The sequence below is a fragment of the Fusarium flagelliforme genome (assembly GCF_020744385.1).
Source record: "Fusarium flagelliforme strain FIESC 12 MPI-CAGE-AA-0113 chromosome Unknown B0J16scaffold_1, whole genome shotgun sequence".
NCBI lineage: Eukaryota > Fungi > Ascomycota > Sordariomycetes > Hypocreales > Nectriaceae > Fusarium > Fusarium flagelliforme.
The window spans coordinates 4144627-4170733 of NW_025763503.1; the positions used below are offsets into that span (position 1 = coordinate 4144627).

Genomic DNA, 26107 nt, shown 5'->3' on the forward strand with positions numbered 1-26107 from the left:
GAACAGCTCGCGCAGGGTTGCGGTGCTGGAATCGCCCTCATGCCTGGGCTCGTGGCTCTTGCCAGGACCCGGTTGGTGGGTAGTCCCCCGCTGTCTGTCATTGAATTCATGTCCAAGAATACCTCCATCGACACTGACATGCTTGTATACATACTGTGTTGAATCATGGAATGTTGCCACCGAAATACGGTGTCAATTCAAGTCAAGTAACACGGCCCTTTCTCACTCTACAGCTTGTGTTGTCCTGGGGCATACAAGCACCTCCATACCAAGGTCCAGCAACCTATCCAAGGTGCTGTACTGTACCTACTGTACCCAGAGGTGCCCTTGCAACCCGCAGTTCATACCTGGTCTATTGCGGGCTCCAGCCGGATCCAGACCCAGAGCCCGCACCGCATCGTTGTCGGCACTATCTCCAAATCTGCCGCGACGGGGGAGCTCTGCCCCACCTTGCTCACTCTTTGCCCTCACTCCCTAGCTGTGCCTCTCACACATGGCCGGGGCCATGGGGGGTGAGGGCCCAGCACAATGCAATGTCGTGCGCTCGTGCCCTCTGATAAATCTTGGCTCGTTCATTCGTCTTGATTTCTAACATCTCCACGAGAGCCTCCGGATCGATTTTTGATATTGCCTGTCCGGGGGGCCTCATCTCTCGTTTCGTTGATTCTTCTTTTCAACTCAACTCTTCCTGTCCGCCTCCTGCATCGGGCGACGGTTGCCCACCTTCTGCTGTGTACCACCGACAAATGGCTACTGGCATATGCGAGCAGTAACCGGCCAGCGAACTTCTTGGGAAAGCGACCAGTCATGCTCAGTATCTCATCAAGCCGATACAACAGAAACTCATTGAAACGTCGACTCTGGACGAGATGAGATGATCTGGTCTAGATATGAGCCGGGATGACTACACTCCACGGGGCCTATCCGACCCGGAGTCCCATCTTGAACTTGCCGGCCAACGTCAGCGACCTCACTTTGATGTTGGCACTGGGTCGGAGCCAGTTGCACCATCACCAAATCAGCAAGGCCAAAATGTCACTCTCAATGCCGCTCTCGAGGTCGATATGCTGCGGCACAAACTCCGTACCCTCGAGAATCTTGTCGAACGTTACGGTACGTTTAGTCCCGCCTCTCTCTCGGAGCGCCTTCAACACCAATCCTGTTTTGTTGCACTTTTGGTCACCGTTTTAAGGTCTAATCTGATTATCTTGTATTGTAGGCATTTCGTCGCATATCCCCTCCCTTTCTCAAGCTGAAGAAGCCCGGGCTCTTCAGTATCGTTGCGAATGCCTTGAGTCTGCATGTAGGCAACAGAGTAAGTTAATGACCGAGTCTTGCAAGATGCATACATCTTGCACTTCTAGTCTACATTTACAAGAATTAAAGCTAACATCATAGATATGGATGTTGCCCGCACTTTAAAAAACTCACCTCCGTTTCCACCACCACAAGGATATCCATCATGGCTCGATCATCACCTCGCGCATCATGATCGAGTAACTCGCTCTTTACCTCTAACCGATTCTAATTCAGCACACAGCCCCTCGAGGGCCTCTTTTAAATGTTCGCATGAACAATGCGTTCATTATATTTACGGATTCTCAACCCAACTTGAACGCGACCATCACCTTCGGTTACACTCGTCAAAAAGTACGAGTGATTCGGGACCATTCACGCAAGCCGAGGGCTCTTCAAACACCTCCGAACTCCCAGGGAAAGGCGCTGGGCCTTTGCCTCGGGATCGATTACCACCTATTCATGCGCCTGCCGCACTTGTGACGGCCAATCTACCTCCTCTTCCCTTTCCGACGCCATCAACCGCCTCCACGGCGACAACGAGAAGGGACCATGGTTCGAGCTTTTCCTTTTCGGATCCCAAACCTGTGCTGCCCCGAGGCAGTGAAGAAACGACATCTGACCCCCAATTGCCCCCTTTAAAAAGAGCTCGTGTGGGACACGATCGTCTAAAATCTATAGGCGAACTGAAGCTTCTCCGCAACAATGATCCTTGTCTCCGGTGTCGAGCCTCGAACAGGCCAGTAAGTACTCCTATCCTGACCAGCTACCTTGCGGGACAAGCCAGGTGCTTACTATCACAGTGTGACGCAAACAACCCATGTGCCCGCTGCTCGGGAACATCTTCATCCGAGTCGGAGTTGCATTGGAGTGTCCTTGGATGTTATCGTGGATCTGTCACTTCACTGGTGGATGTTCTGCTTCAAGGTACGAGGAATCTTTCACTAATGTGGTTGCTTTTTTGCTAACTTCTGTGTAGGGTCGTTTGCTTGGTCGCAACCTCAAACACCATTAACGCCCTCTAATCCTCGGCGAGGAAGCATTAATGATAAAATATTGGCCCAAAACCCTGCTCTCTCAGCTGTCACGAGACCGGCTTGGAGAGTTGACTTCCAAGATACGTTCTGGTGGCAAGACGGGGAGCCTGGTCTAAGTGAACGTGTTAATCAACCACTAGGGCCAGGTTATCACGATCCCGGAGCTCCGCCACCTGTGCTGCAGCTCATTGCTTCTAGTCCGAGCTTTCGAGGTGTTGCATTCGACCTTCTTGAGTTACTGAGTCTCAGCGGTCAACTTTCTATGTCGCGAGAAGAAGAACAAACGATACATCCCGCTCTTTTCCGTGCAAAACAACTACTACGCGAGATTGTATTTTACGACGCATCCCAACCGAAACCCCTGCTACGAATCGAGACCAGTTTCCCTCCTCAGACTCCCATTGATAGTCGTCCCTCGACTGAACGAAATGTGCTGTTGAGGGAATGCACACGGCGTTATCTAGTCTCGTTGGACTTCGCGGCCTCGAACTTGCCAACTATGGGTGTTAGACAATGGCTAGGAGTGTTTATCTCGCTTTGCATTTTCAGTACTGTGGATACAATTTTGGTTGACCTTGCTTGGTCTTTCCAGGGAACCGACCCTTCACAAGCCAGTACAACACCGACGGAACGTCCTGACCAAGTAATCCGCAGTGTGTATCAGGCGTTAGTCTCTCTCTTCGCCACTTCGAACGACCCTCTGTTGAACGGCTCGGAATCAGACGATCCCATCGTCCGCAGCATCGCTCGAGTCGTCAGACACGATCACTGGCCCCCGAGGCATCTTTTCTCGAGCATCGACTTTCTCATGAACCTTGGTGCAGGAGAAACTCCTAATTATGGATTTAATGGTTTTGTTATGCCTGGGAGACATTCCTTTGGCCCTAGAAGCTCAAGGGCCTTATCAACAGCGCAGTTGGACAGTATATCCAGACAACCCTTTTCGAAGCATCCGCCGCCAATCGGCTTGACAGGCTCATCGTCACAATACACAATCCCTGGAATGCGTTCGGATTTCTCTCTACCAGGCCAATTCGCGCTGCCAGGCGAAATTGCAGGACGCGCTCGCAGGCACACAATAAGCGATGACATGTCCCCTCACCCAGAGTCGAGGCGACCTTCAGGGGCTGAACCGATTTCTCCATCGAGACTAAAGTCATCCTCGCGAAGGACATCTTTACGACGTGTATACTGCGACAAATGCAACGAACATCCGGACGGCTTTCGTGGTGACCATGAGCTACGTCGCCATATAGATGCCAAACATTCAGCCACGGTCAAAAGATGGGTTTGCAAAGAGCCAAAAAATCTTATACCTTCTTCACCGCAGCCGGTCATACCTTTGTCGAGGTGTAAAGCATGCCTGGCACAGAAGCGTTATGGGGCATACTACAACGCCGCTGCGCATCTTCGTCGTGCGCATTTCCGACCACATCGAGTGGGCAAGGCCAGTGGTGATTGGCCATCTATGAGTGTTTTGAAGGATTGGATGCGAGAAGTACGCCAATCAGTTGACGTGCCCGACGAACACATCTCCAGCGGGGAAGACGACATAGACGAATTTCCCTCGCCGGCCAATTATCGAGACTCGATGTCGCATCAAGCTCCTATGATCCCCGACGCACAATCGCCTGCTACAGTACTGGGGCCGCTTCTCTCTTCAAATTCTATTGAGCAATCAATACCGATCGAACGTGCCAGCCCGTCTCGAAGACCCGCCGAAAACCGAACGAGATGTCCTCATCCTGACTGTGGTCGTGAATTCCGTGACTTGGCCTCTCATATGCTCACACACCAGGAGGAGAGACCCGAAAAGTGCCCGATTGTAACATGCGAGTACCATACGAAAGGGTTCGCCCGCAAGTACGATAAGAACCGCCACGCCCTTACTCACTATCGAGGATCTATGGTGTGCCCATTCTGCCCTGGAGTCGGGAGTCCGTTCGAGAAAGTATTCACGCGCGCGGATGTCTTCAAGCGACACTTGACTGCTGCTCACCAGGTTGATCAGACAGGCCATAGCAGTGGCCACCGACTGCCCGGAGGCGATGATCCGGTAGGCACAAAGGCACGGTGCTCCATATGTAAAAACGGGTTCAGTACCGCTCAAGATTTCTATGAACATCTTGATGACTGCGTACTGGGTGTCATTGTGCCATCTGCAAGTACATCAAGCCAACAACCCCGTTTGCAGGGGTCGCCGCAATGACATCAAACCATGGAACAGGCTTTTTAATACGACAGGACCACTGGCGCCTCACGGGAGTAATTACGCGAAGGAGACGGATTCGGTTATCTTTGAGGAAATAGGACAGGAAGCGACCTTTATACCACTTCTTCTTTTATAACTTTATTCCCTTTGTCAAATTCAGCATTATATAAAGACCATGTGCCTGGCGCACGGGGAACCACATTTCGATTCTAGATACCACCAAAGTTTTGACGGCACTCGCCGTGGTTTTGTCATTTTGTATTATGATCACATCCTTTGATTAGGCATATAGTATATCACAACGAGCAGTTAAAGAGACTGAGCGAACGTCAAGCATAATATCGCTCAGATAAATCATAAAGAAGCCTTTCATAATTGTTGTTCAAAAAGTGATATTAAGTTAGGGTAGATATTTTGCTAGGCATAAAGACTTTTTATTTTTCGGTTGCATGGCCTTTCACAGCGAACAACCTGCCGGCCGTTCTGTATCAAAGTGATACAGAGGAAGCTTTGAAATCTCCCATGAAAACTAAGAATGTATTGGAACACCCTAAACGCCAAACCCATGCTACCAGCCGTTCGCTCCAATATGATATGTAGTCATGATGCATTGCCAATGGCATCAGTAAAGAAGAGGTTTTCATTTCGAGTTGGAATCAGAGGGCGCTGCTGTTTTCTCGTTGATCGAGTCTACCATGAGAGATTCGTCTCGGCGACCAATGTGCTTGGGGCTAGAGCGCTTGAAAAACTCATGGATCTCAGCAGAGAACTCGCCGTCCTCAGGCATAGCACCTTCGGTTTCCTTGGGGCCACGGTTGGCTTGGACAAGCTCCCACTCGGTGCGCATGTCCTGAACCTTTGCCTGCCAGTCAGCCTCGGGGTCGTAGTTCTTGCCAAGACCTCGGAGACGCTCCCAGAGAGACAAATGGATAGGGTTGACAGCAACGCCGTGGTACTCGCTCTCCTTGCCATCACGAATGTAGTACCAGCGACGTTCTTGCTCCTTAAGATCGAGGCCAGTGGTGTCAGGGAGGAAAACCCATGTGAGAAGCATGCCAGCAAGGCCGAACCAAGGGACGATGTAGAACTTGGTCTGGTCATCGATGTAGTTGTAGAGAACGGAGGCGAGAAGAGCGCCAGACTTGCCAATGCAGGCGGAGAAACCGTGAGCTGTAGCGCGAATGGGCGTAGGGAATACCTCACCGGCGACGAGGAAAGTGACCGAGTTGGGGCCAAACTGGTTGAAGAAAGACGAGATGAAGTACATGGCCTGGAAGGAGTGAATTCCAGCCGGGCTAGTGTAGTAGTCGTACTTGAAGGCGGGAATGACGAACATCAGGAAGCACATGAAGAAGCCAACCTGCTGCATCATCTTGCGGCCGTACATCTTGTTATCAATCAGAAGAGAAGCGAGGTAGTAACCGGCCAGGGAGACGGTGATGTTGACAAGGTTCCAGGTCCAGGTGGTGAAGATAGAGTTGCTATCGGGAGAGATGACCTTGATAAACTGACCCTGGAAAAGCTTGTTGCCGTAGAAGAAGACATCGTTGCAGAACCAAGTGCCAGAGGTAGCCAGAAGACGACCGCCGAAGTTGGTAAAGCAGTGTCGAAGGGCGTTCATATCGTAACCAGTGACGTTTGAGCGCTTCTTGGCCTCGGCGAGCTGCTTACCTGCGCTGCGCATGCGGTAGGTACGATAGTAGAGGAGCCAAAGAGTACCAATGGCGGGAAACGCAAAGGACAGACGGAAGGTGTACTGGGCAGCAGATGCGCTGTAAGGGGGCGCGGTCTTTCCGTTGTTGAAAATGGCGAGAAGAACAATGAGAATAACCTGGTTGACGAACTGACCCCAACCCTGCATGAGGAAAGCCGTAGTAACACGACGACCACGATGCAGACGATCCTCGCGAGTGGAAATTCTGCCACCAGAAGAAACGCCCTCGAGAGACGAAGTAGCTGTGATAGGATACTCGCCACCAACACCGAAACCGTAGAAGAAAAGAGACCAAGCGTAGCAGATGACCCAGCCCTGGAGAGTAAGACCCCAGGAAGCAGTGAGCATGAGCAGACCGACAAACATGATGGCGGCATCTTGAATGAGACCCCATCGTCGACCAACCCAATCACCCATAACCTGTGAAGTGTCAGAATCAAATCATATGGTAGAGCGTTTGAAGCTCCAAGGAAAAACAAAAGGGGGGCGGGGGGGGGGACTTACACCAACGACAGCCTGGCCTACCATGATACCAATGATCTCGAGGTATGTCACAGCGGCGACCCAGTTGTGAGCGCAGGTAGTCGGTTCCTTGCCCCAACAATCAGGCCAGACAGCCTTGAAAAGAGGTTCAAGGTTACCGATAGAGAAGAGGACATATCCCTCGAGACCAAGACCGGCACCAGGAATGACAGCATGGCGAAAGTACCACGACAAAGGCGACAGAGGGTCTTCCTTGAACATTGACCAAGCAGTCCTGGCCTCTTCCTTGGCAGCATCGTTGTCAACCTTTGAAACGAAGCGGTAGCGTTGAGACAAAGGCAGATCGGCCCAGTAGACGCCATCCTCGGTGTAGGAATCATCTGGGCGTGTTACATGGCTGAAGATGCGGCGCTCATCGGCAGTAGCATATGCGATAGGCTCGTTTGAGATGTGCTCAGAGTCGCTGTCTGCAGGACCGTGCGGAACAGGGACCTCGCCGGGCACCGTAGACTCGTGATGTCTATGGTGAACCATTGTGACGAAAGGCGTAAAGAGCCTTTGATGAAAAAGTTGTGGTGTTGTTGATGATGCTTGATCAAAGGTGCAGGAGTTGAGTTATGCACAAAATTTTGTTGTAGGGAAGCAGTTATAGGTTTGAAGAAAGTATGTATCTTGGATCCCAGGCGAGGCGAGGCGCAAGTAGTGGGAAAAGCACAAACCACCAGAGAAAAAAAGTTTTATACTGGAGGCAAAGAAGAAGAGCCGAGGGCCCAATTTTGATGGGGCGGGAAAAGAATTGAGGAATTCAAGACTCGGAAATGTCTTGTTTTGACTCTGGGGAGAGAAACAGAATTGCAATTCCAACGGTTTGAGAGCGCGAGGAAGGGCAGTATTTGAACTACATGAGGAATGATATGTATAGCAACTAGAGCTCGGATATCCAAAACGACAGTGACGATAATCGTGAGAGAAAGTCGACCAGTAAGAAGACGTAAATTAACCTCGTGGGAGAACGTGTGGACAAAAGTCGATCTCTGGGGTCGATTGGGAGGGCGTGCGCGTGTATAGCTCCCGTGCGCGATCCGTTGCTTGACCGAAAGAGCATGTCGCCGCCGCCTCGTCTTCGCCATTGCCATTCATTGCCGTATGTCGTTTCTCTGCATCAGGGACCAGAGCAGAGCAGAGCTCGGTTTAGCTCTAGCTCTAGAACTATGTAAGAAACGTCAGGGGTGGGTGACATGGCATTGGATGGGACATGCATGATTTGATCCGCCGTCCCCATGTCGTAGGTGGCCTACCTAGCCTAGCGGATGTATACAATGTCCATGTCCATCAAACGCCGAGAGATCCAGGCCAGATCCCGACAGACTGTATGTACTGTATGTACTTGCTGCATCTGATACGGACGAGGTAAAAGATCCAAATCAGTGGCCAACTGCGACCAGAGTCAATGACTGTAGATTCTCGGGTTGGTGACAAACTGTAAAACAATGACGTCTTGGTGCTGGGTCCGTCCGGTAAGACTATAGTATAAGATTTGAAGGCAGGCGCATTCACAAATTCAAAGCTTCAGAAAAGGCACGTTTTTCGACTCGGACCCGCAAGAGGCTGGACTCAGTTCCAATTCGGAGATGGAAAAACCTGGGGTTCGTTCATTTGTCGTCCTTTGAGGGCAGTTGTGCACGCGAGCGACCTTTACTGTACCTTCCACTGGCTGGACCTCCAATGACTTGACTCGAAGTATAGTAGGAACGACTCGGCTAAAACGGCATCTGCGAGACCCGCCTGACCTTGCTTCGGCCAACACCGTTGGTAAGAAAGAGGCCGATCTCTGCTTAGAAAATTCGCATCATGGCATTGTAGGGGACTTGACCCTCAGCTAAAATGGATCTCTGGGTCCTCTTGGTGAGAGATAATTCGACCGCCGAGGTCTCTACGCACACCACAATGCGGCCCGTTTCCTGTTTACTGTATCACGGAACCTTTTCAGTTACTCTATTTCCTACCCTCCATTTCCTTTCTCTCGGTGTCCAATTCGAGATACCGGGAGATTGTCTGACTTTAATGATGCATAATTCCACGGATATTCGGCTTGTCTCGTTGTCGTTGTGTCGTTGTTTCCTTCCCAGTCTTGCCAAGCTCTTACGTTTCTGCTATTTCCATTTCCCGGCTCGGCGCTGTCGGGAGCCGCAGGTGCGTGGCTCGGCATTGGTGCTCTAAACCTAAACGGGGCAGAATCAAGAAAAATTCGCTGCAGGAGATAAAAGGTGGGGCAGTAGATGTGGATCCTTTCCCAACGACATCCGCCAAATGCGGAAAGAAGTCGTGTGATGCGATTGATGGTTGACACAGATTGACATCCATTGCTATTGTAGACTATCCTCTCCCACACGAAACGAAAGACCCTGCACTCAGCTCGGTTCACATGCTAAGTTTCACTCGGGCTCTTGAATCTTAATTTTTCTATTCTTTTTCTTTTTTTAAAGTAAAGGCTAGAGAAAAGCTTAATCTGGTCATGGATGTTTTATAATGTTTTATCGCGTCAACACCATGTATTACCATGTTACCTTATTCCACTTCTGTAATCGTCCGATGGCTGCTTTTCCACTCTACCTGCCTGCCTCGGGCAGTCTAGTTTAGGTACTTTTTCCCTTCTTCTTTTCAGCCGGCAAAATCAAAACGCGCAAAGACAAGGTCTCGCCCACTGTCTGACCCCGCTTGTGCTCTCTCTCTAGACTCATCGATCCCACCTGAACCCTGCAACATTTACGTACAGACAGAGTCTTGTTGAGGCTGCACTGCTAGACTTTCAAGTCGCTCCCTCCCTCAGCTCATGTTGTTCGACTAGAGGTAGATTGTTAACATGCACGTAAAAAGCCACCATAGTTTTGCGTCGAAAGCTTACTCGTCCGCATCTAGCAGTTGATCGTGTGCTGTCATCTCAGTCTTGCTGGCCATTTCCAACCACATTAAGTTTTTCCTATCATTGATTGATGACCAGTAAAGAGATCTACATGTCTAAATCAACTCTAAAACTCACTCAAGTCTCACCGCGTTTGACGCCATACTCTGGTTTCCAAGAATATCATCCATCAATTCAAATTCACACCACACCACACCCCTCTTCATCCTCTCCAGCCCTCCCCATTCCATGAATAACCATAAAAAATATGCATACTAACTTAATTATCATGGTGGATAACCCTCTAACAACCCCCAATCCCCTCCACAGCCCGTCCCTTTGACACATTTGTAGCCGGGGTCAAGTGATTCCTGATTTGCTCTCTAAGTTGTATCGACCGCATCTTTCCTCGCAGAGTCGCAGACCCTTGACCTCCCTTCTTCCGAGTTCTGTTGTTGGTCTGGAGCAGACTGATCCGCTCAACGAGTCTCTTACCTCTGGTAACCCACCGCCTTTGGATATTCATTTTTAGCACATATCAACTTCATACGTGACTTGCAGCGGACTTCACAGGCCATCTATTTGGTGCATACCCTCAGATATCGAAAGACACGCTGTATATTGGGTTTTTGACATACAACATCACTCCACTGCTCAACAGGCCTAGCCATGTACGTAAGGACGATTTTTGCTGTCATCCATAAGAATCCTAGGTTGTAAGACTTCTACAAAGCATGGACAATATGATGTTAAGCGAAGAGTAGAAGACTGGTGAAATTATCGCGAGGATGAAAGTCCACAAATATGGATCGATGGATTTGTTGTATTGCTCCAAGCCCCTTGCACATATTTATTTGAGCGGTCACAGTTCCTGCATCTTCTTTCTCTTTGGCAGGTGCGAATTCGATATGTTCTTGAATAGCTTGTTTTCTCATTTTCCCTCTTCAGCTCCATATTTCACTTGTGTTTGTATAGCTCAAATCCCAGGAAATAACGGAACAACTAGGGCGAAGGCAAGGAAACTTCAGTCTCTGTTGTCGTGGACCGCCTGAAGTATTCCACGTTCAGTCTGTTCGCCGAATGGCATTTTCCCCACGCGTAGACACATGTCCGCTAAATGCTGCTCGTATATGATGCCTCAATCCCCAGTGCAACTTGACTCAGCTGTCTTCGCTCAAACGCCGCGCTGCATTTAGATACAAAGAAAATTCAAAAGGAAACAAAAAGAAAATCGATAAACAGTATCCTTCAAGGCAGCTTCTCGCTTGCAAGGACCCAACAGCTGTCTGGATTCGCCCAACTAAGTGGTAATGTTATCTCCCAATCGGTCTTGGTGTCGCTTCCTCATCTTCACCGCCAGCACCATCCCGCACAACGGCAATAGGCCGGGGTGTTGCGTCTACACTATCAGTCCCATCCTTATCAGTCTTGGGTGTAACATCCTCAATCTTCAATTCTGATTCGGGAGGCGTACGTGCTGTAGCTTCAACGGCCATTTCACCGTCAAGAACTCCAGTTTCCATTTCCTTCGAGGGCGTAGTCACAACTTGCGTCACGGCTTCAGGCGTGCTTTCTGAGCCCACCGTCAAGCTATCGTGACTGTTCGCTCGCATCATCTCAATACCAAGCTTGGAGCTGGGCAGACCAGCTTTGCTCAACATTTGCTGGCTATTCCGTCCATGGTGCTTTTCTCTGCCACCTCCCAACTCTTCATCCTCGTCATCCGCTGATTCGGTGCCTTCAAGCGTTCTTTGTTCGGTGCCTTCACGCTTTGCTTTCACCTTGTCATTGCCTCGGGAGCGGTGTTCCATCTGAGCCGGGGCTGATTGTTGAGCCACGAGGTGAGGCACCCCCTTTTTCGTAGGTTCGGGAGCATCATTGTTGTCCGTGATGTTCAAACCCCCTTCGTCCCACTCGTTCGTGCCCTTGCGGCTTACGACAACTGGTAGCTCGTCGGTTGTAACTGACTCTGAATCGCCGAACAAAGACGAAGATATCGAGTCTTCCCGGCTGGACATCATCGCAGTGCCTAAACGACCAGCGAAGATGGACGAGCCCGATGTGGGACTATCTTCAAGGCGTGAGTTGGCCTTGCGAATTCCCATTGGAACCGGCCGCGGCATACCTGATGGATGTCCCGGTGACTCAGGTCGCCATCGACATAGGCCTTGCAGCACCTCGGTGAGCTTCGAGGAACTGATAGGCTTCTCGATCAGCGAGTCAAAGTAGTGCGGTGCCTGGAGCTCCTTCAAATAAGCCGTGATAGCCACGATAGGAGTGTGAGAATTGGCGTTTTTTGTCTCGCGGATCATCCGTGCTACATCAGCCCCATTGATTTGAGGAAGCTGATATTCGAGGAAAATGACATCAAACTTGATCTCACTCATAGAATACCGGACAGCTTCGGATCCGTTGGGTACGGAAATCGTGCGGCATCTTAACTTCTCCAGCAGCTTTTCCATTACCATGCGAGACACCGGATGGTCCTCACATATCAGCACATCCAGTGGCCGGAAAGTAGGTCCTTCGTCAAAAGCGATTTGCGAAAGCCGTCTTGAGCTCTGTCTGCGTCTCTGCACCCGGAGAAGAGCATTGTGCTTCTCGCCTTCGTTATCTGACGAGGATGGGGACATGTCAAAGACTTGACTTCTCCTATTCCGGTGGTGATGCATTATGTCAGATGCAACGGGGCTGCCATCTTGGGATTGCGAGCCCACAGTGAGTGACCTCGAACGACCTGCAGATGAATTGCTGGACTGTCTTGGGGTTGATATGGTCTTTGAAGGCGACAAGGACAAAGGCGGCGGCGCTGCGCTGCGAGTCTGTACAGGAGACGATGCTGCAACGGTGGTGGCAGCCTTCTGTAGGCTTGGTGGCACCTTGGGTATCTCAAACGCTGAGCTTGGCTGCAAAGTTGCAGCGGTCGATTGATGCGACAGGCTGGAGGAGTTACTTGATGCTTTACGTCGTCCCTCGGCTCCTTGACCAGCAACAAAGGACACAAGTAGTGGCGACGAAGGCTGAGAGGCCCGACTGGGGGATGCGCTTGCGTGGCCAAAGCCAGAAGGCGACTGTGCTCGGTTCGTCGCTTTTGCGTTAGATATAGTTCGGGAAACAGGATGCGATAGTACAGGGCTGCCCTCCAGAGATGGTCCAGGTGACACGACGTTGCTTGCTGCTCCAGGGCTAGTAGAGGTTCCTTTACTTTGCGCAGCTAACGCCTCGGCTCTCAACTTTTGAATGACGTCCTTGTTGGCCTTTTCCAGCACGGGAAGGTTCTTGAACGAAAAAGAGCCAAAATCATCCATCGCGACTGGCTCGCTTAGACGTCTCGACTTCAGATCTCGGACATGCGGTGGGATGTGCAACGGCATGAGTTTCCGATTTATGGAATTGACCTGCGAGCGAACTCGAGACAGGGCATCGTGCGGCCGTTCAGCATATTCAGAACCAGCTGCAGAAGACTGAGGAGACGCCTGGTCCTCCATTTCCTCTGCAAAGGACTGCAAGACTGCTCCCCTAGCATCGAAATATTCCGTGTCTTCAGGATTTTCGGGTTGTGGTACAAACTGAGCTTCATCTTCCAACAACGTGTCCCAGTTGACATCCTGAAACCAAGGGTGATTGCGAATTTCTTCGCCTCCGGATGAAAACTTGTCTTCCCGATTAGAACCCAGTCGCTGGTGAGGTTCCATGCATAGTAGCTTATTGATTAAGTCTTTAGCCTCCTCGGATATCGGTTCGCACTCATTCTCATCTGGCCATTGAATCTTGCGGGCAAGGATGTTTTCGAAAACATGCTCCGCCTCACCAGCGTGAAAGGGAGGGATTCCATAGAGAAATTCGAACAGAATGCAGCCAACAGACCACCAATCGCTAGTCTCGTCTTGCTTATCGCCTTTGATGGTTTCAGGGGCCAGGTAGTCAGGAGTGCCTACAAAACGTCGGTTTGTATCCTCCGGGTTAAACAGGGCCATTGGTGGAGGCATCATATTGGAAAGTGGTAGAGAGCTTCTGGCATGGCTGTCCATACTAATCCTTGAGCTGACGCTCATGGGCAAGTCTGGTGAGCCCTGAGCAATCGCATCCTCATCCAACGGCGACTTGATACTATTAGCTTGAGACGCCGTCTCAACATCGTTCAAGGAAAAGTTCGTAACCATCCGAGCCAAGGTTTCGCTACCACCGCTATCGCTTCGATGGGTGCCTGACACTCGACGAGGTTCCTGGCCGAGGCTGAAATAAGACGGCTGAGCTAAGCTGCCGACCTCGGGAGTCATTTGAGGAGTCTGGCTAGGTGACTGAGTATGGCCATGCAGATCAAGTGAGGCTGATCTCGAAGAAGCAATAGATGCAGACCGAGCAAAAGGGCCTTGCTTGAGTAAATCTGGCGTTCCGTCTGTAACCTCGCTGTTTAATGCGCGCTTCTGTCGGCCAACCAAACCCAGCCGAGAAAGACCAAAATCCGTGAGCTTTAGGTGGCCCTTCTGGTCAATAAGAAGATTGTCAGGCTTTAAGTCACGATGAATAATGCCGCGGCTGTGAAGATGTTCGACGCCCAAGACAACCTCGCCAAGATACTTCTTTACCCATTCCTCAGGAAGTCCTCCAAGGACCTTGATGAGGGAAGCGCAGTCACCACCGTTCAAGTATTCCATGACCAGATAGAGGTAATCTTTACTTGAGAATGTCCAGTAGAGCTTGGCGACAAAATCACTTTCTCCTTGCCACATCATGATGGCGCGCTCTGCCTTGACGTTGCCAACTTGGTTCTTGGCTACCATATCAGCTTTTTTGAGCACTTTGATTGCAAAGTACTCTCCGGTGGACTTTTTCTTTGACAGATAAACGCTGCCAAACGCGCCTTTGCTGATAGGCTTGATAATCTCGAAATCTTTGATCGATGGCTGGGTTGGTCGGGGTTGTGGAGGAGCTTGGTTACCACCCAGACGAGGGGATGGAGGCGGCTTCATGACAAAGTCAGAAATGGCAGCCGACGACTGTCGACGGTGGTGTCTGTGGCTATGTGCAGCAGGCGAGCTAAAATCACTCCCGGGAAGCATAGGAGATGCCTCTGGCGAAATGACACCCTCTTGTGGCATCGGAAACCCTCTGGCTTTGATTCGTAAGGGAGATGATGGCTGTCCTGGTCGGGAAGGCGACTCCTGGCGGTGAGGTGATGAAGCGCCAGGCAAAATAAGACTTCTTCGGTGACGTCTCCTTGTACTAGCAGCACGTCGGAGGTCTCCAAACTCTGAAATAGGCGACTCGGTCCTTGGGGCATTGCGAGATGCAACTGAAGAAGACCGGAAGCTGCCTTCGCTGTCCATAAAATCAGCTTCCATATAGATGGAATCTCGACGTGTGTCGCGTGCTTGGATTCCTAAGTTGCTCTGCCCACCAAAGTGCGATCGGGGTGTCGGGCACTCTTTTGGACTGCTAGATCTAGTAGAAGCCACGAAGGAGGTTGGTCGTGACCGATCTCGGTTCTCGGACAGGTTCATCTGACGGAGAGCTGTGGCCAAGACGGATGGACTATTAAGAGGCTCCGCAAAGCTTTCGCTGTCACGTTGCTCAACTTGCTGAGGCTCTGGTAACAGGGGTTCCGGGGGAACATCTTCGTCAGCTCCAATAGCCTCGTCGCATGAATCGCACTGTTCATACTCGGAGTTCAGCCTTTCTTCTTCTGTCGAGTCGGTAAGCTCGCCATTGGCTATGCGAGCCGCCTTCCTCAGAGCGTCGTCAATGCAGTCTTGAACAAGACATGCGAGCTCGATACGAATACGTTCGGCATATTCGATGATCTTTCTGTGACGAAAAACTGCATCGACTTTGGTCCTGGCAACCTTCTCCGTATCAGCACAGAGTAAAGCCAAGCCTTGTTCTTGTTCCAGAGTGTTTGTACTCGGCGACTGCCATTGTAGAACCTGTGATATTCGTGATTCGGACTGCGGTGATTGCGTTCTGAATTCTCCGTTGTTTTGCTGTGTTGTAGACTCCTTGATAGCAGGAGTACTGACTTCGATAGCGGTGTCGCAAAGATCCATCAGCAACTCCACGATTCGAGCTTGTGGTCGACGAATAGCGAACGAGCGCGCCCTAGTATGCCCAAATCCTCCAGAACGTTCCCTCGATCGAGGCAATGAGCTGCCGGGGGATGACTGAGTCGACGGCGGCGGTCCAATGGGCAAGCCCTTGTACTCGGCAACGGGGACGGGGGTTTGGTCGCCAGCTAGAGATCGACTCTTTCGAGCCTCCAAGGCATCGAGGACCCTAACAATCGAGTGGCGATGTTCAGTCAAGTTTTCTTGGGCCATTTGAACATCCATTTCAGCCCGATGTTCTTGCAGACACAATTCAGTATGCTTCTCAAACCACCACCGGGGAATTTGACGCTCGCAAATCCGGCAGAGGACAGGCGGTGGAGGTTCAAGTTGTTCGGGTTCGTCGAGCCCGCTTTCAGCGAGTTGGGTCAGATAGCTTGCCAAAACCTCGGCGCCAGAGCCTAGAGAATCGACAATGACGTTGGGCAAATCGATCTTGATCTCTCGTGGAGCAATCCACGGACGAATCATCCACATTGTCTGTGAAGAATGTCAGTACTGTATACACGGCCAAGGTTCAGGACTCTTACATGGCTCTCGCCACCGGAAACACTGTCATAAACCATGATTCCCTGGGCTTCGAGGTCCACAACATGTGATGGCTTGTTTTCGGGGTCTTGTTCAAGGTCGTCAATGGGTAATAGTTTCGAGAGGGGTCCAAGTTGGACAGTAAATCGAACTCGATGACTTCGAGAATCATCCTTCTTCATGGATTCGACAACTTCGGTAAAGACGTTCTTGTTATCGCTGACTATCAAGTCTGAAATAGGGAGGCCGTTGACAGTCTCGAATTGGGTGCCCACGACGTCTGTCCAGGAGGGACTGACCCATTTAATGGTTCCATCGAGGTTGAGGTCGACGATGGTATTGAGAGTCTGTTCGGCGGCTTCGCGAAGCTCCTCACGTTCCTCTCGAATGTCCTGGCTCAAGGACCTCTCCATGGCAGTTGTTTGCTGTGCCCTCAAAGAGGCAACTGCTGGGGGCGCCAATGTGGCGCCGGACGGAGAGTCCATGGTATCTCGAAGATGTGAGCCGCTCAGACCAGAGACGGGTGAAGTAAAGGGATGTTTCGTAAATGTCGTCGAAGGTGGTATATTGGGCCGGTGCCCGGCGGGATGGTAGCTGAGACTCCAGCAAAGGCACAAGTGGGGAGACTCGGGGTCTGGCAAGGGCGCCAGAACTACAGACCCGCGAGACTCGGAGACATGACTGAGGGTTCGGCAGCGAGGAGGATCTCGGGCTGACGCTGTGCAAGTCGTAGGTATAGGCCGTGAAAGAGAGTCGAAATCAGACGGCCCTAAAGCCTGGAAGCCTAGGGATGAGTTTGTCGAGACTTGAGGTGCAGCCGAGGACAGGCCAACCGTGATGGTATGGTACCGTACCGTGCCGTGCCTTACCGTGACCGTGGGTACCTGGTCTGCTTTGTCCGGGCGAGGCGAGGCGAGGCGAAGAGTATCGGATGGAATTGGGAGAAGGATTGATGAATACTTGAATTAGAGTTGTCTAATCTGGTATTTTGCTCTTGACCTTGAAAGGTTGGCTTGAAATTGAACAAGAATCGCCGTTAAGCCTCGAAAGGGAAGAAAGACAAAGTTTGGCCCACGGCTCCTTAGACCATGGATCGTGAAAGCGCGTTCCTCTCATGATACAATAAGCGGGGGAAGGCGCTGCTAAACCAATCACCACCCACCATCTCCGGGAATCAAGCTCCTAGCCCTGTTAAGCTGCAGCATTGCGGGTATATCTTTTTTAATTTTTTTACAGTACAGCGCTCTGTAGGTAGCTAGGAAGAGCCTGGAGGGTCCCCCGATGTAAGCTACGTGCGGGCTGGCAGCCACCCAAGTTAGAGCCCACAGTTGGTGCCCGCTTTCCATTCAATGCCCGGGCTTCTTATCCATCCAATCCAGCTTCCACTGCTATGTGCTGTTACTGAACCCTGTTGATATCGGTCGAGGAATGGATATTTTAGCCCCCATTGTCCAGACTAGATCTGTGCAATATCGTTAGGTCGCTTTGTTCGCCAAAGCTCGGATTATGCACGACGCGAGTGATTTTCCATTGTCCGATGTTTCAGCCAAAGATCCATGGGATGGAACCATGTTCACGTCACCAGGAGCCCCTCCCTCCCTCCTCGGTACAAAGTACGGTATCCGTAGCGTGCCCAGAATCACTCTACCTCAGGTTGCCGTTAGGGGGTTGCAGCAAAGAATGCACAATTCCATCTTGTTGTGAAAAGAGAAACGACTTCGTACTATGCCCTTGGAGACAAGAGGCGAGTCATGACAGAATTGATATTCGGGTTCAGTCTTATGTGTCTACCTACAATGAAGACGTCGGTTTATGAGCTCGAGACATTTCCACTGCTACAGGAATACTTACTCCGTAGCAATTGACATCCGAGTTGTTTGTTATCTTGCTATGTACCTACTTGAACCTAATGGAAGGTTTGTTTCAAGAATTCTTATCTCACTCCCGTCCCTGAAAGAGGCCCCGTAAACACTCGGATTCAGTACTGTGCAGTATTTTTCTATCCAATGTACAATTGATAACAAGCCTGCCAGAAAAGAAGAGCGGCATGGATGAGATAGATCCCTGAAAAGTCCGAAAGACTGAAAAAAGGTCATTGATTCTCTCACCCACGTGTCATGCTAAGTTATCTGATTGTCCGTAGGGATGTCTACATTTGTACAATGTCTACTTGGGCATGTACCTAGATCGAGATTCTATCCTCAAGCGATCCCGTCTTTTGCCCAACCGAATGTCAAGTAGGTGGAAGAGGTGAAGTGAGAAAGGAAAACTCTCGTCCATCAGGTGCTTCTTTGAGGCTGCAACACACAAACACCACCTACTGTACTGTAGTAAGTAGACTAGCAGGCTAAGGTATGGAGCGTTACTGTACTGAATGTGCACGCATACTGTACATAAAACTGATGATCTCGGCCTACTGTGGTCGCATCCCCAAGTCTCATCAACCAATCGGTGCTGACTGACTTGCAAGATGCAACTGTCTCACCCGACCTGAGGGGGCGCAGGCGAAGATGCAGACGGGGATGCAGACGCAGATGCAGACGCAGACGGGGATGCAGGTGTTGTAGTCTAAAGCGACATGATTGTTGTTGATGTACGTAAGTTGCATCCTGTGCCTCGTTGATCAGTGTTATTGAACCTACAGTATAGAGGTCACAGCGGGCGTCGCGGAAACGGGCCGGGCTGAATGAAGCAATCCAATCTACTGTTACTGAACCTACAGTCTTTTGCTTATGGCTTGTCATTGTTTGCCAAGCCTTCGCTTGTTGGTCTGTGATCTTAGATCTTTGACTTTATTTTCACCGCATGACAGCATTGAAATAACATCTTGGGTACCTCAACTGCCAATGTAAGATACTGTATCTGTAAGTCCGTCCGTAGATGATAGTGTTTCTCAAAAATCATCATGTAGTTGTACCTGTGCCTGTACATGTGTCTGTATCAACACAATATCTCTCGCTTTGTGTGATTACTTTCTGCATGGTTGCCAGGTTATTCCAGTGTTGCAGTGAGTTATGGATTGGGGGTTGCAAGTCTCAAGTCATCCCCATCCATCCATCCATCGACAAGGGCTGCTTGTCTATCCGTCTGCGTACTCGGGGAACAGCATAATAAATGATATAGCAAAGAGTGCATTAAATTACCAGGTCATGGCATGTTTATCGGGTGCTCAGCAACTCTCGTTGTTAAATGAGTCACGTTGTCGTTATTCACCGCTGTCTTTTCTCTTTATTTTGATTTGATCATGCTCGTCTTGAGCTCCGGGGCAACAACCCGACAGAGGCGGCTCGCTTGTTACAGTACCTACCTATAGTACCTACAGTAGAGTACAGTACCTAGTCTGGTCATTCGATCGAGTGCTTACTTGGGTAGCTTGTTCCGTACCATGACCAATACCGCTTCAAAGAACGCCATGACTGACGAGTGCTTTTTAGTCCTCGAGGGTTGCAAGACTACAGTTCTTGCATCCACATCAAGTGCCGGTGTGTTGTAGTTTTCTTCGTCTTTTCCCCTGTTACCGGCTGTTGCGGGGGAGGGAAAGGTTGTATCCCATGGCAATTGAGCTGCTGGTTGTGAACATAAACAGCATCAAGTGTCACATGTCGATACTACGTACAGTGGTACACATTTTGGAAGCGAAACAGTCTACCTAAGCTTACGCTGCTCTGCTGTCCTACACAAACTTTCTGTCTTTTCATACTGGTCCAACCAATTGACATTACTACTACACCAACTGAAATTCTGGTTCACTCAGACTCATGTTTTTGTATGTTGGCCAGTTTCAAGAAAAAACTTCCAACCATGACGGGCATTGGCGTCAATGCGATTGCTCTACATATGATGCAGAATGGATGACAGAGCCCAGAGGATTTTAGTTGTCATTAGTTTTTGCATACCTTATTATACTGCCATGCAAGTCATAGTAGCCATTTGCAACAGTGTCTCACCTCCAAATGACTTGGGTCTTTGTCTCAGGCCTTCTTGTCAGTGTTTTATCTACTGTAGCAACGCTCAAACACGTTCCTGGTAACTGATGGCTTTGGGCAAAGATGGTTGGAAGTCTCCATAAATAGCCGGGAAATCCTCCATTATGCAATGTAACAACAAACATTTTATACTGGCTATTTATGAAAGTTGGCTATATAATTTACAGTGCAACTTTTGCTATCTCTGCGCTCTGTCTTGGGTGTCTATCTAGGGGTATTATGCCAAATAGTTCAAAGTTTGACTGACAGCCCGTGAGTGACAGCGAATGTCAAGGCCCGCCGTTTATGGTTTACGGCCGCATCGGGTTCAGTCCAAGTCCAAGCGGAGAATGTGGGGCCGTACCAACCGCTCAAGAATGAGAATGAGAATCACTGGGAGACTGACACTGAGATGACTCTTATTCCTCGGTTTAAGGATATGACAAGTGAGTTATGCATGTATATCAGTCTAGTCTATACTATGATCTTGACATTTATTTCGCTATCTCTTGTGCACGTTTCGACATTCCAACTTTCCCTGCGGTTGCAACGTCATTAAGTTACCAAGACTGTAAATAATTGCATCAAGACTGATCAACAAGTCTACAATTATAGAAAGAGTTAGACCACCTAAATACTTACTGTGAGCATTCATGCTTCCAATCTTGACCTGACACCTGACCATCGGAACCACTGCAGCTTCCTTCGGCTTATTTTCTGACAATTTCATTGCACTCCCAGTACAGTACAGGCTGCTTATGAGTCTTTAGTCCTGACTAATCAAACTATCGACGAGTTGCCCCCCCGGCCGGTTCTAGAATCGCGCCCTTCAGTCATTCCCGTCTTACGAAGCAATCCGCCAGCCCCAGTTCCTTTGGTCCATCTTTCAATTATCTCAAATCATTGCAGTCCAGGCCAGGCTGTGTATTGTATTTCACATACATAGTGGGCTGCGCTGTGCTACGCTACGCTGATTAGGTTGGCGCGTCCTGATCATCGGTCCCTGCACAACTTCTCTTGAATTACTTACTGTACAAACAAAAGTGACGACACTCACAGCTTCAGCATGTCCCATCTCTAAACCCGACTCTTTCAAGCTTTGTGACTTCGCTTTTCCATGCTACATCACCCTTCCTTCTAGTCTCCCCATACACTTCCAACCGTTAGGGATCGTAATCCTTGATCGAGACACCTCAACACTGATAAGAGTGGAGGCCAATCAGTCCGTCGGCAATGTCTGCCTTCAACGCTCATCTTGCGGGCGCAACTGAGCGTTCCTTTTCTTCATCCCTATCACCGGACCGAGTCTTCGCAAGCTCAGAGGATGATAACGCAGCAGCTGCCCTCGATCCCGAACTCTACAAAAACCTGGCTGATAAGAGAACAACACGCGGTAAGCTTCTAGACGCAGCCTAGTCTAACGATGCTGTTCACAATGCTGATTCATGATGTCAGATGGAAATCCTCCAAAGAAGCGAGGACCCAAGCCCAATAGCAAACCTGCCTTGACTCGACGTCAGGAATTGAATCGTCAGGCCCAACGGTATGTTGCCTGTTTAAAGTAAAGCCAGACCTTGTTCCTGACATGACACCTTGACGATTAGAACTCATCGAGAGAGAAAGGAACTCTACATCAAGGCTCTCGAAGACGAGGTTCTCCGCCTCAAAGAGGTTTTCAGTAATGTCTCTCTCGACAGGGAGAGATTGGCTGATGAGAATAAACGGCTACGAGACACCTTGTCACAAGCTGGTCTTCAACACAGCAGTCCACATGTGTCAGGGAGCGCGACCAGTCGAGGTTTCGACTCTACTAACACGGGATCTTCTCCTCTAACCTCGCAATCGACGGCTCCTTCGGTCGGCTCACCTATGCACCTTCCCGGCGCCGCCAATCAAGGCTTCATGCCTAACCAGCAACAACATGGCATGCCTCAGCCTCTATATCGTGGAAATCCCGAGTTGGAACAGGCGGGAATTGACTTCGTTTTAACGTACGATAACTCCTATTCGAAAAACCCCCAGTAACCCCTCTGTATGGTATAACGCGAGTTGCTTGCGCCATGGGTGAGCTTTGGCAAGGCACTTTGTCGATCAGGTTTGCTAACAAGCTTGCTTCTGTATAGGCTAGAACGGCCCTGCATGACACATATCCAGTTCATGGTCGAGAGGGCCGCTGAACCTGAGGGCGAGCCTTGCGGTCATGCGCTAATGGCATCCTGCCCACCCGATCCATCCCCAGAATCACGCCCGGGCTTACCCTTTGGCAAAACACATATCCCTATGAATGATGAGTCCAGCCAGAAGACATGGGAGGTTCCCAAGGCAGATTTGGCCACCCTCTTGGATCTTAGCAAGAGCATCGATCTCGACGGCGAAGTGACACCCATCATGTCATGGGGCCTGCTCATGTCACACCCAAGGGCAAGCGAGCTTGAGGCAGAAGATTTCCGAAAGTTGAGCGAAGAACTGGTTCGGAAAGTGAGATGCTACGGGTAAGTGATACTACCGTTGTTGCCCATCATGTACTGACTGATACGCTAAAGCTTTGGTGCCGTGATGGAGGAGTTTGAGGTGCGCGATGCCATTGATAATGTATTCAGTGGTAAGGACAATATGGCTTGCGAGTAAATGAAATAGCATCACAGAATGCAAAGAGGGTTGGATGCGATGGGATGTCTTGTTTTCTTATTAGTACGTGATGAGACAATGAGGTCCGTTTTGAGCAAGTTAGCAAACATATACGGGTTGTCGTTCAAACTAGTTGTATTTTTATTCTTGTACATTGGACTCACCGTTACAGACGTCTTAGACAATAGGTCTTTATACCCAGACAACTTGACGGTTCAAACAGCCTTACCCTAAGGTTCTAGATACTACCTGTGGCTGAGTGGCTGACAGCGCACAATCAAGCGCGGGGCTTGGGTTTTTTTCACTGGCGCCCCACTCCACCCCCACCACAAATTCATCGTGTATGTCCAAATTCTAGCATCGCCTGTGAAGCGAGAGGTTGATTGACGCATCCCCCGCTCCCGATCCCCGACGCCGAATACCTCTGATTTCTACCGAAGCGCACTCGAACGCGCATATAGAAATCATATAGATCATTCAAAATGACGGACTCACTCGACTACGTTAAGATCTGCGAGAGCTGCCCCGCCGGTGACGGCTGGGGTCCCTCAGTCACATCAGAGACTACCCTCAACGGCGTGCCCTATGCGCCCTTCTCCAAGGGAGACAAGCTGGGACGCATGGCTGACTGGACTGCTGAGGGTAAAGACAGAGAGCGTGGTGGACGAGCACAATATAACAGAAACTTCCGAGGTAGGTTACGCCAAAATATTCTTTCCCGACCAAGGAAACACCTTTTTTGTCTTGTTCTTGTTGGAGTTGGACTCTTGGCTGACTTGAATCTCTCATCCAGACCAACAAGTCTACGGTTCCAGCCACGCTATCACTTTCAACGCACCTCCCGCCGAGGACGAGTCCACCTTCTCCGTCGTTAGCAACGTCCGAGATTCGACAAAGTCAAGATACGGTCGCGGTGCCGTCTTCACCCGTGGTCGTGGCGGCCAACGTGGAGGTCAGGCCGGCGCCCGAGGTGGACGAACTACCCTTACGAGGGGTGGTGCCGGTGCTGGTGGCCGACAGGGCTACGACCGAGGTGGTCGAAACAACGCTGGTCGTGGCGGTCGTCGCTTCGGCTGGAAGGACTATGACAAGCCTGCTCGCAACCGTGATGCCAGCATCAACGTCAAGGCCGAGTGGAAGTTGCTCGAGGAGATTGACTTTAACCGCCTGGCTAAGCTGAACCTCGACACCGACGAGGGTGAGGATATCGACAACTACGGTTTCCTGTACCACTATGACCGCTCCTACGACAAGCAGCCAGTTAAGGGTGCCGAGAAGAAGCTCACTCCCATCGACCGCGCTGCCTACAACGTCACCACCTCATCCGATCCCGTCATCCAGGAGCTTGCTGAGAAGGACGAGGCTACCATCTTCGCCACCGACAGCATTCTCTCCATGCTCATGTGCTCTCCTCGATCCGTTTACCCCTGGGATATCGTCATTTCTCGACAGGGCAACAAGATCTTCCTCGACAAGCGTGATAACGCCGCTCTTGACATGGTGACAGTCAACGAGAACGCTGCCGACGCCCCTCTTGATGCCGCCGATGGCAGCAAGGACACCATCAACCAGCCCAACGCCCTCGCCGAGGAGGCCACATACATCAACCACAACTTCACCAACCAGGTTGTCCTTGAGAACGAGTCCTCCAAGGTCAACATGGCCCACGGCAACCCCTTCTACAACTCATCCGAGGATACCGACCCCCCTGCCAGCAAGGCCTACAAGTACCGACGTTTCGACCTTTCTACCAACGAGGAGGAGCCCGTTCACCTCATCGTCCGAACAGAAGTTGACGCCGTTCAGAGGAACACCATCAGCGGCGAGGATCAGCACATGAGCATCCACGCCCTCAACGAGTTCGACAGCAAGGCTCAGGGAAGCGGTGGTGCTCTTGACTGGCGAAGCAAGCTCGTTACTCAACGTGGTGCCGTCGTTGCTACCGAGATGAAGAACAACAGCTGCAAGCTCGCCCGATGGACAGTGCAGAGCATCCTCGCCAGCGCTGACGTGATGAAGCTTGGGTGAGTTTCTTTGCTTACATGCGACAGTATTCGTTTTGGCTAACTGAATTCACAGTTTCGTTTCTCGTGTGACTCCCCGCTCCAACGACAAGCATGTCGTCTTGGGTGTTATCGGCTGGAAGCCTCGTGACTTCGCTAACCAGATGAACTTGTCCCTCAACAACGGTTGGGGTATCGTCCGTACTATCGCCGACATGTGTCTCAGCAACTCCAGCTCGGACGCCAAGTTCGTGCTTGTCAAGGACCCCAACAAGTCTATCCTCCGATTGTACGAGGTGCCCGCCGGCAGCTTCGACGATGACGAGGAGGAGGAGGGTGAGGAGCCCCAAGGTGAGGAGGAGCAATAAAACAGACAGACTTGAAGACAGGCAATTCGCGTTGTGCATATTTGGTAGTTTCAAGATCAGGGGTTGCGGGATAGAAGGAACGAGATTTGCAGGTAGTCCCATGCTCTAATGATTTGAAGCAGTGGATGCAATCTCTATCGGATCCTGTTCAAGGGCATTGTACTTGGTTGCGGTTGCAACCTGGAATAAAAGAATACTTGGTTTACTTGGTTACATGTGTTGCATCTTGCTTCGAACCTAACAGAGAAATGCATGCTGTGCTGTTATAAAGTTGATGTAAATTGCGTACCTGCTCGGGCCCAACACATGCCTGTTGGAGCAATGCAGATAGATAAGAGGGAGATCCGTCCGGACCTACAGATCAATTGAATGATTCATCTGATTCTCTGTTTCCGTGTTTGCTTCGTTCAAGCGCAATGATAGTCTAGCCAAGACTGACTGTCCAGGGCAGACATACTGAGACTGCTGGAGTTGCCAGCGCAGTTCAAGTTACATTGGGAACGGAGCTCAACATAATCAGCTTTTTGAGGCTGATCAGTCTATATACCAGTTTTTCCATATGTAGTCTTAGGTATCTTGTCGACGACGTTTCTCGGCTGGCCTTGGAACTAGTCGGTAGCCCTAGTTTTTCTAGGTGCATGGAGCATATAGTACACGGACTGCGCAGTGTCTTGGGAGCATCTAGGAAACTGGGCAGTGTCTGGTCAACGTGACATGAAAAACTTTAGAGCGCACGCTCGTCGCACCCTTACTAGAATCAGGATGTTGTCCATAAATTTTAATTAGGTAGCGAGTTGGCCGTTGGGCTGGGGTGCTCGCTGCCCAAGTGATTTCCTTCATTATCAGAGAAATTAATATCGATGTTTG

At 50.4% G+C, this 26107-nt stretch overlaps 5 protein-coding genes across 5 annotated transcripts; 3 read left to right on the forward strand and 2 right to left on the reverse strand.

Moving 5' to 3' along the window:
- The first annotated feature begins 770 nt into the window (after positions 1-770).
- B0J16DRAFT_25075 (uncharacterized protein) lies at positions 771-4864 on the forward strand. The gene is made up of 5 exons (XM_046123099.1): positions 771-1113; positions 1220-1315; positions 1399-2039; positions 2100-2223; positions 2276-4864. Exons 1-5 carry the CDS (start codon positions 891-893, stop codon positions 4540-4542), a joined length of 3351 nt encoding a protein of 1116 aa, XP_045989297.1. The 5' UTR covers positions 771-890; the 3' UTR covers positions 4543-4864.
- On the reverse strand, positions 4864-7377 carry B0J16DRAFT_25224 (major facilitator superfamily domain-containing protein). The gene is made up of 2 exons (XM_046123107.1): positions 6764-7377; positions 4864-6679 (listed from the first exon to the last, which is right to left on the reverse strand). Exons 1-2 carry the CDS (start codon positions 7274-7276, stop codon positions 5186-5188), a joined length of 2007 nt encoding a protein of 668 aa, XP_045989298.1. The 5' UTR covers positions 7277-7377; the 3' UTR covers positions 4864-5185.
- Positions 7378-10957: 3580 nt separating this feature from the next.
- Positions 10958-16761, reverse strand: B0J16DRAFT_378105 (uncharacterized protein; the record flags this gene model as incomplete). Its single annotated transcript, XM_046130896.1, has 2 exons — positions 10958-16228; positions 16279-16761. 2 exons carry the CDS (start codon positions 16759-16761, stop codon positions 10958-10960), a joined length of 5754 nt encoding a protein of 1917 aa, XP_045989299.1.
- Positions 16762-21474: 4713 nt separating this feature from the next.
- On the forward strand, positions 21475-22869 carry B0J16DRAFT_378106 (uncharacterized protein; the record flags this gene model as incomplete). Its single annotated transcript, XM_046130897.1, has 5 exons — positions 21475-21634; positions 21697-21784; positions 21846-22232; positions 22365-22733; positions 22785-22869. The coding sequence occupies 5 exons, from the start codon at positions 21475-21477 to the stop codon at positions 22867-22869; spliced, it is 1089 nt and encodes a 362-aa protein (XP_045989300.1).
- Positions 22870-23351: 482 nt separating this feature from the next.
- On the forward strand, positions 23352-25240 carry B0J16DRAFT_260027 (eukaryotic translation initiation factor 3 subunit D; the record flags this gene model as incomplete). The annotated part of the gene is made up of 3 exons (XM_046123231.1): positions 23352-23562; positions 23663-24893; positions 24949-25240. 3 exons carry the CDS (start codon positions 23352-23354, stop codon positions 25238-25240), a joined length of 1734 nt encoding a protein of 577 aa, XP_045989301.1.
- Positions 25241-26107: the final 867 nt, after the last annotated feature.

What these genes read in the sequence shown, in the direction of transcription:
- B0J16DRAFT_25075 (XM_046123099.1), top strand. Translation starts at nt 891, where the DNA reads ATGAGCCGGGATGACTACACTCCACGGGGCCTATCCGACCCGGAGTCC. An exon ending in GAATCTTGTCGAACGTTACG is followed by an intron (nt 1,114 to 1,219) that starts GTACGTTTAGTC and finishes CTTGTATTGTAG; the next exon opens with GCATTTCGTCGCATATCCCC. An exon ending in GTCGAGCCTCGAACAGGCCA is followed by an intron (nt 2,040 to 2,099) that starts GTAAGTACTCCT and finishes TTACTATCACAG; the next exon opens with TGTGACGCAAACAACCCATG.
- B0J16DRAFT_25224 (XM_046123107.1), bottom strand. Translation starts at nt 7,276, where the DNA reads ATGGTTCACCATAGACATCACGAGTCTACGGTGCCCGGCGAGGTCCCT. An exon ending in TAGGCCAGGCTGTCGTTGGT is followed by an intron (nt 6,680 to 6,763) that starts GTAAGTCCCCCC and finishes GACACTTCACAG; the next exon opens with GTTATGGGTGATTGGGTTGG.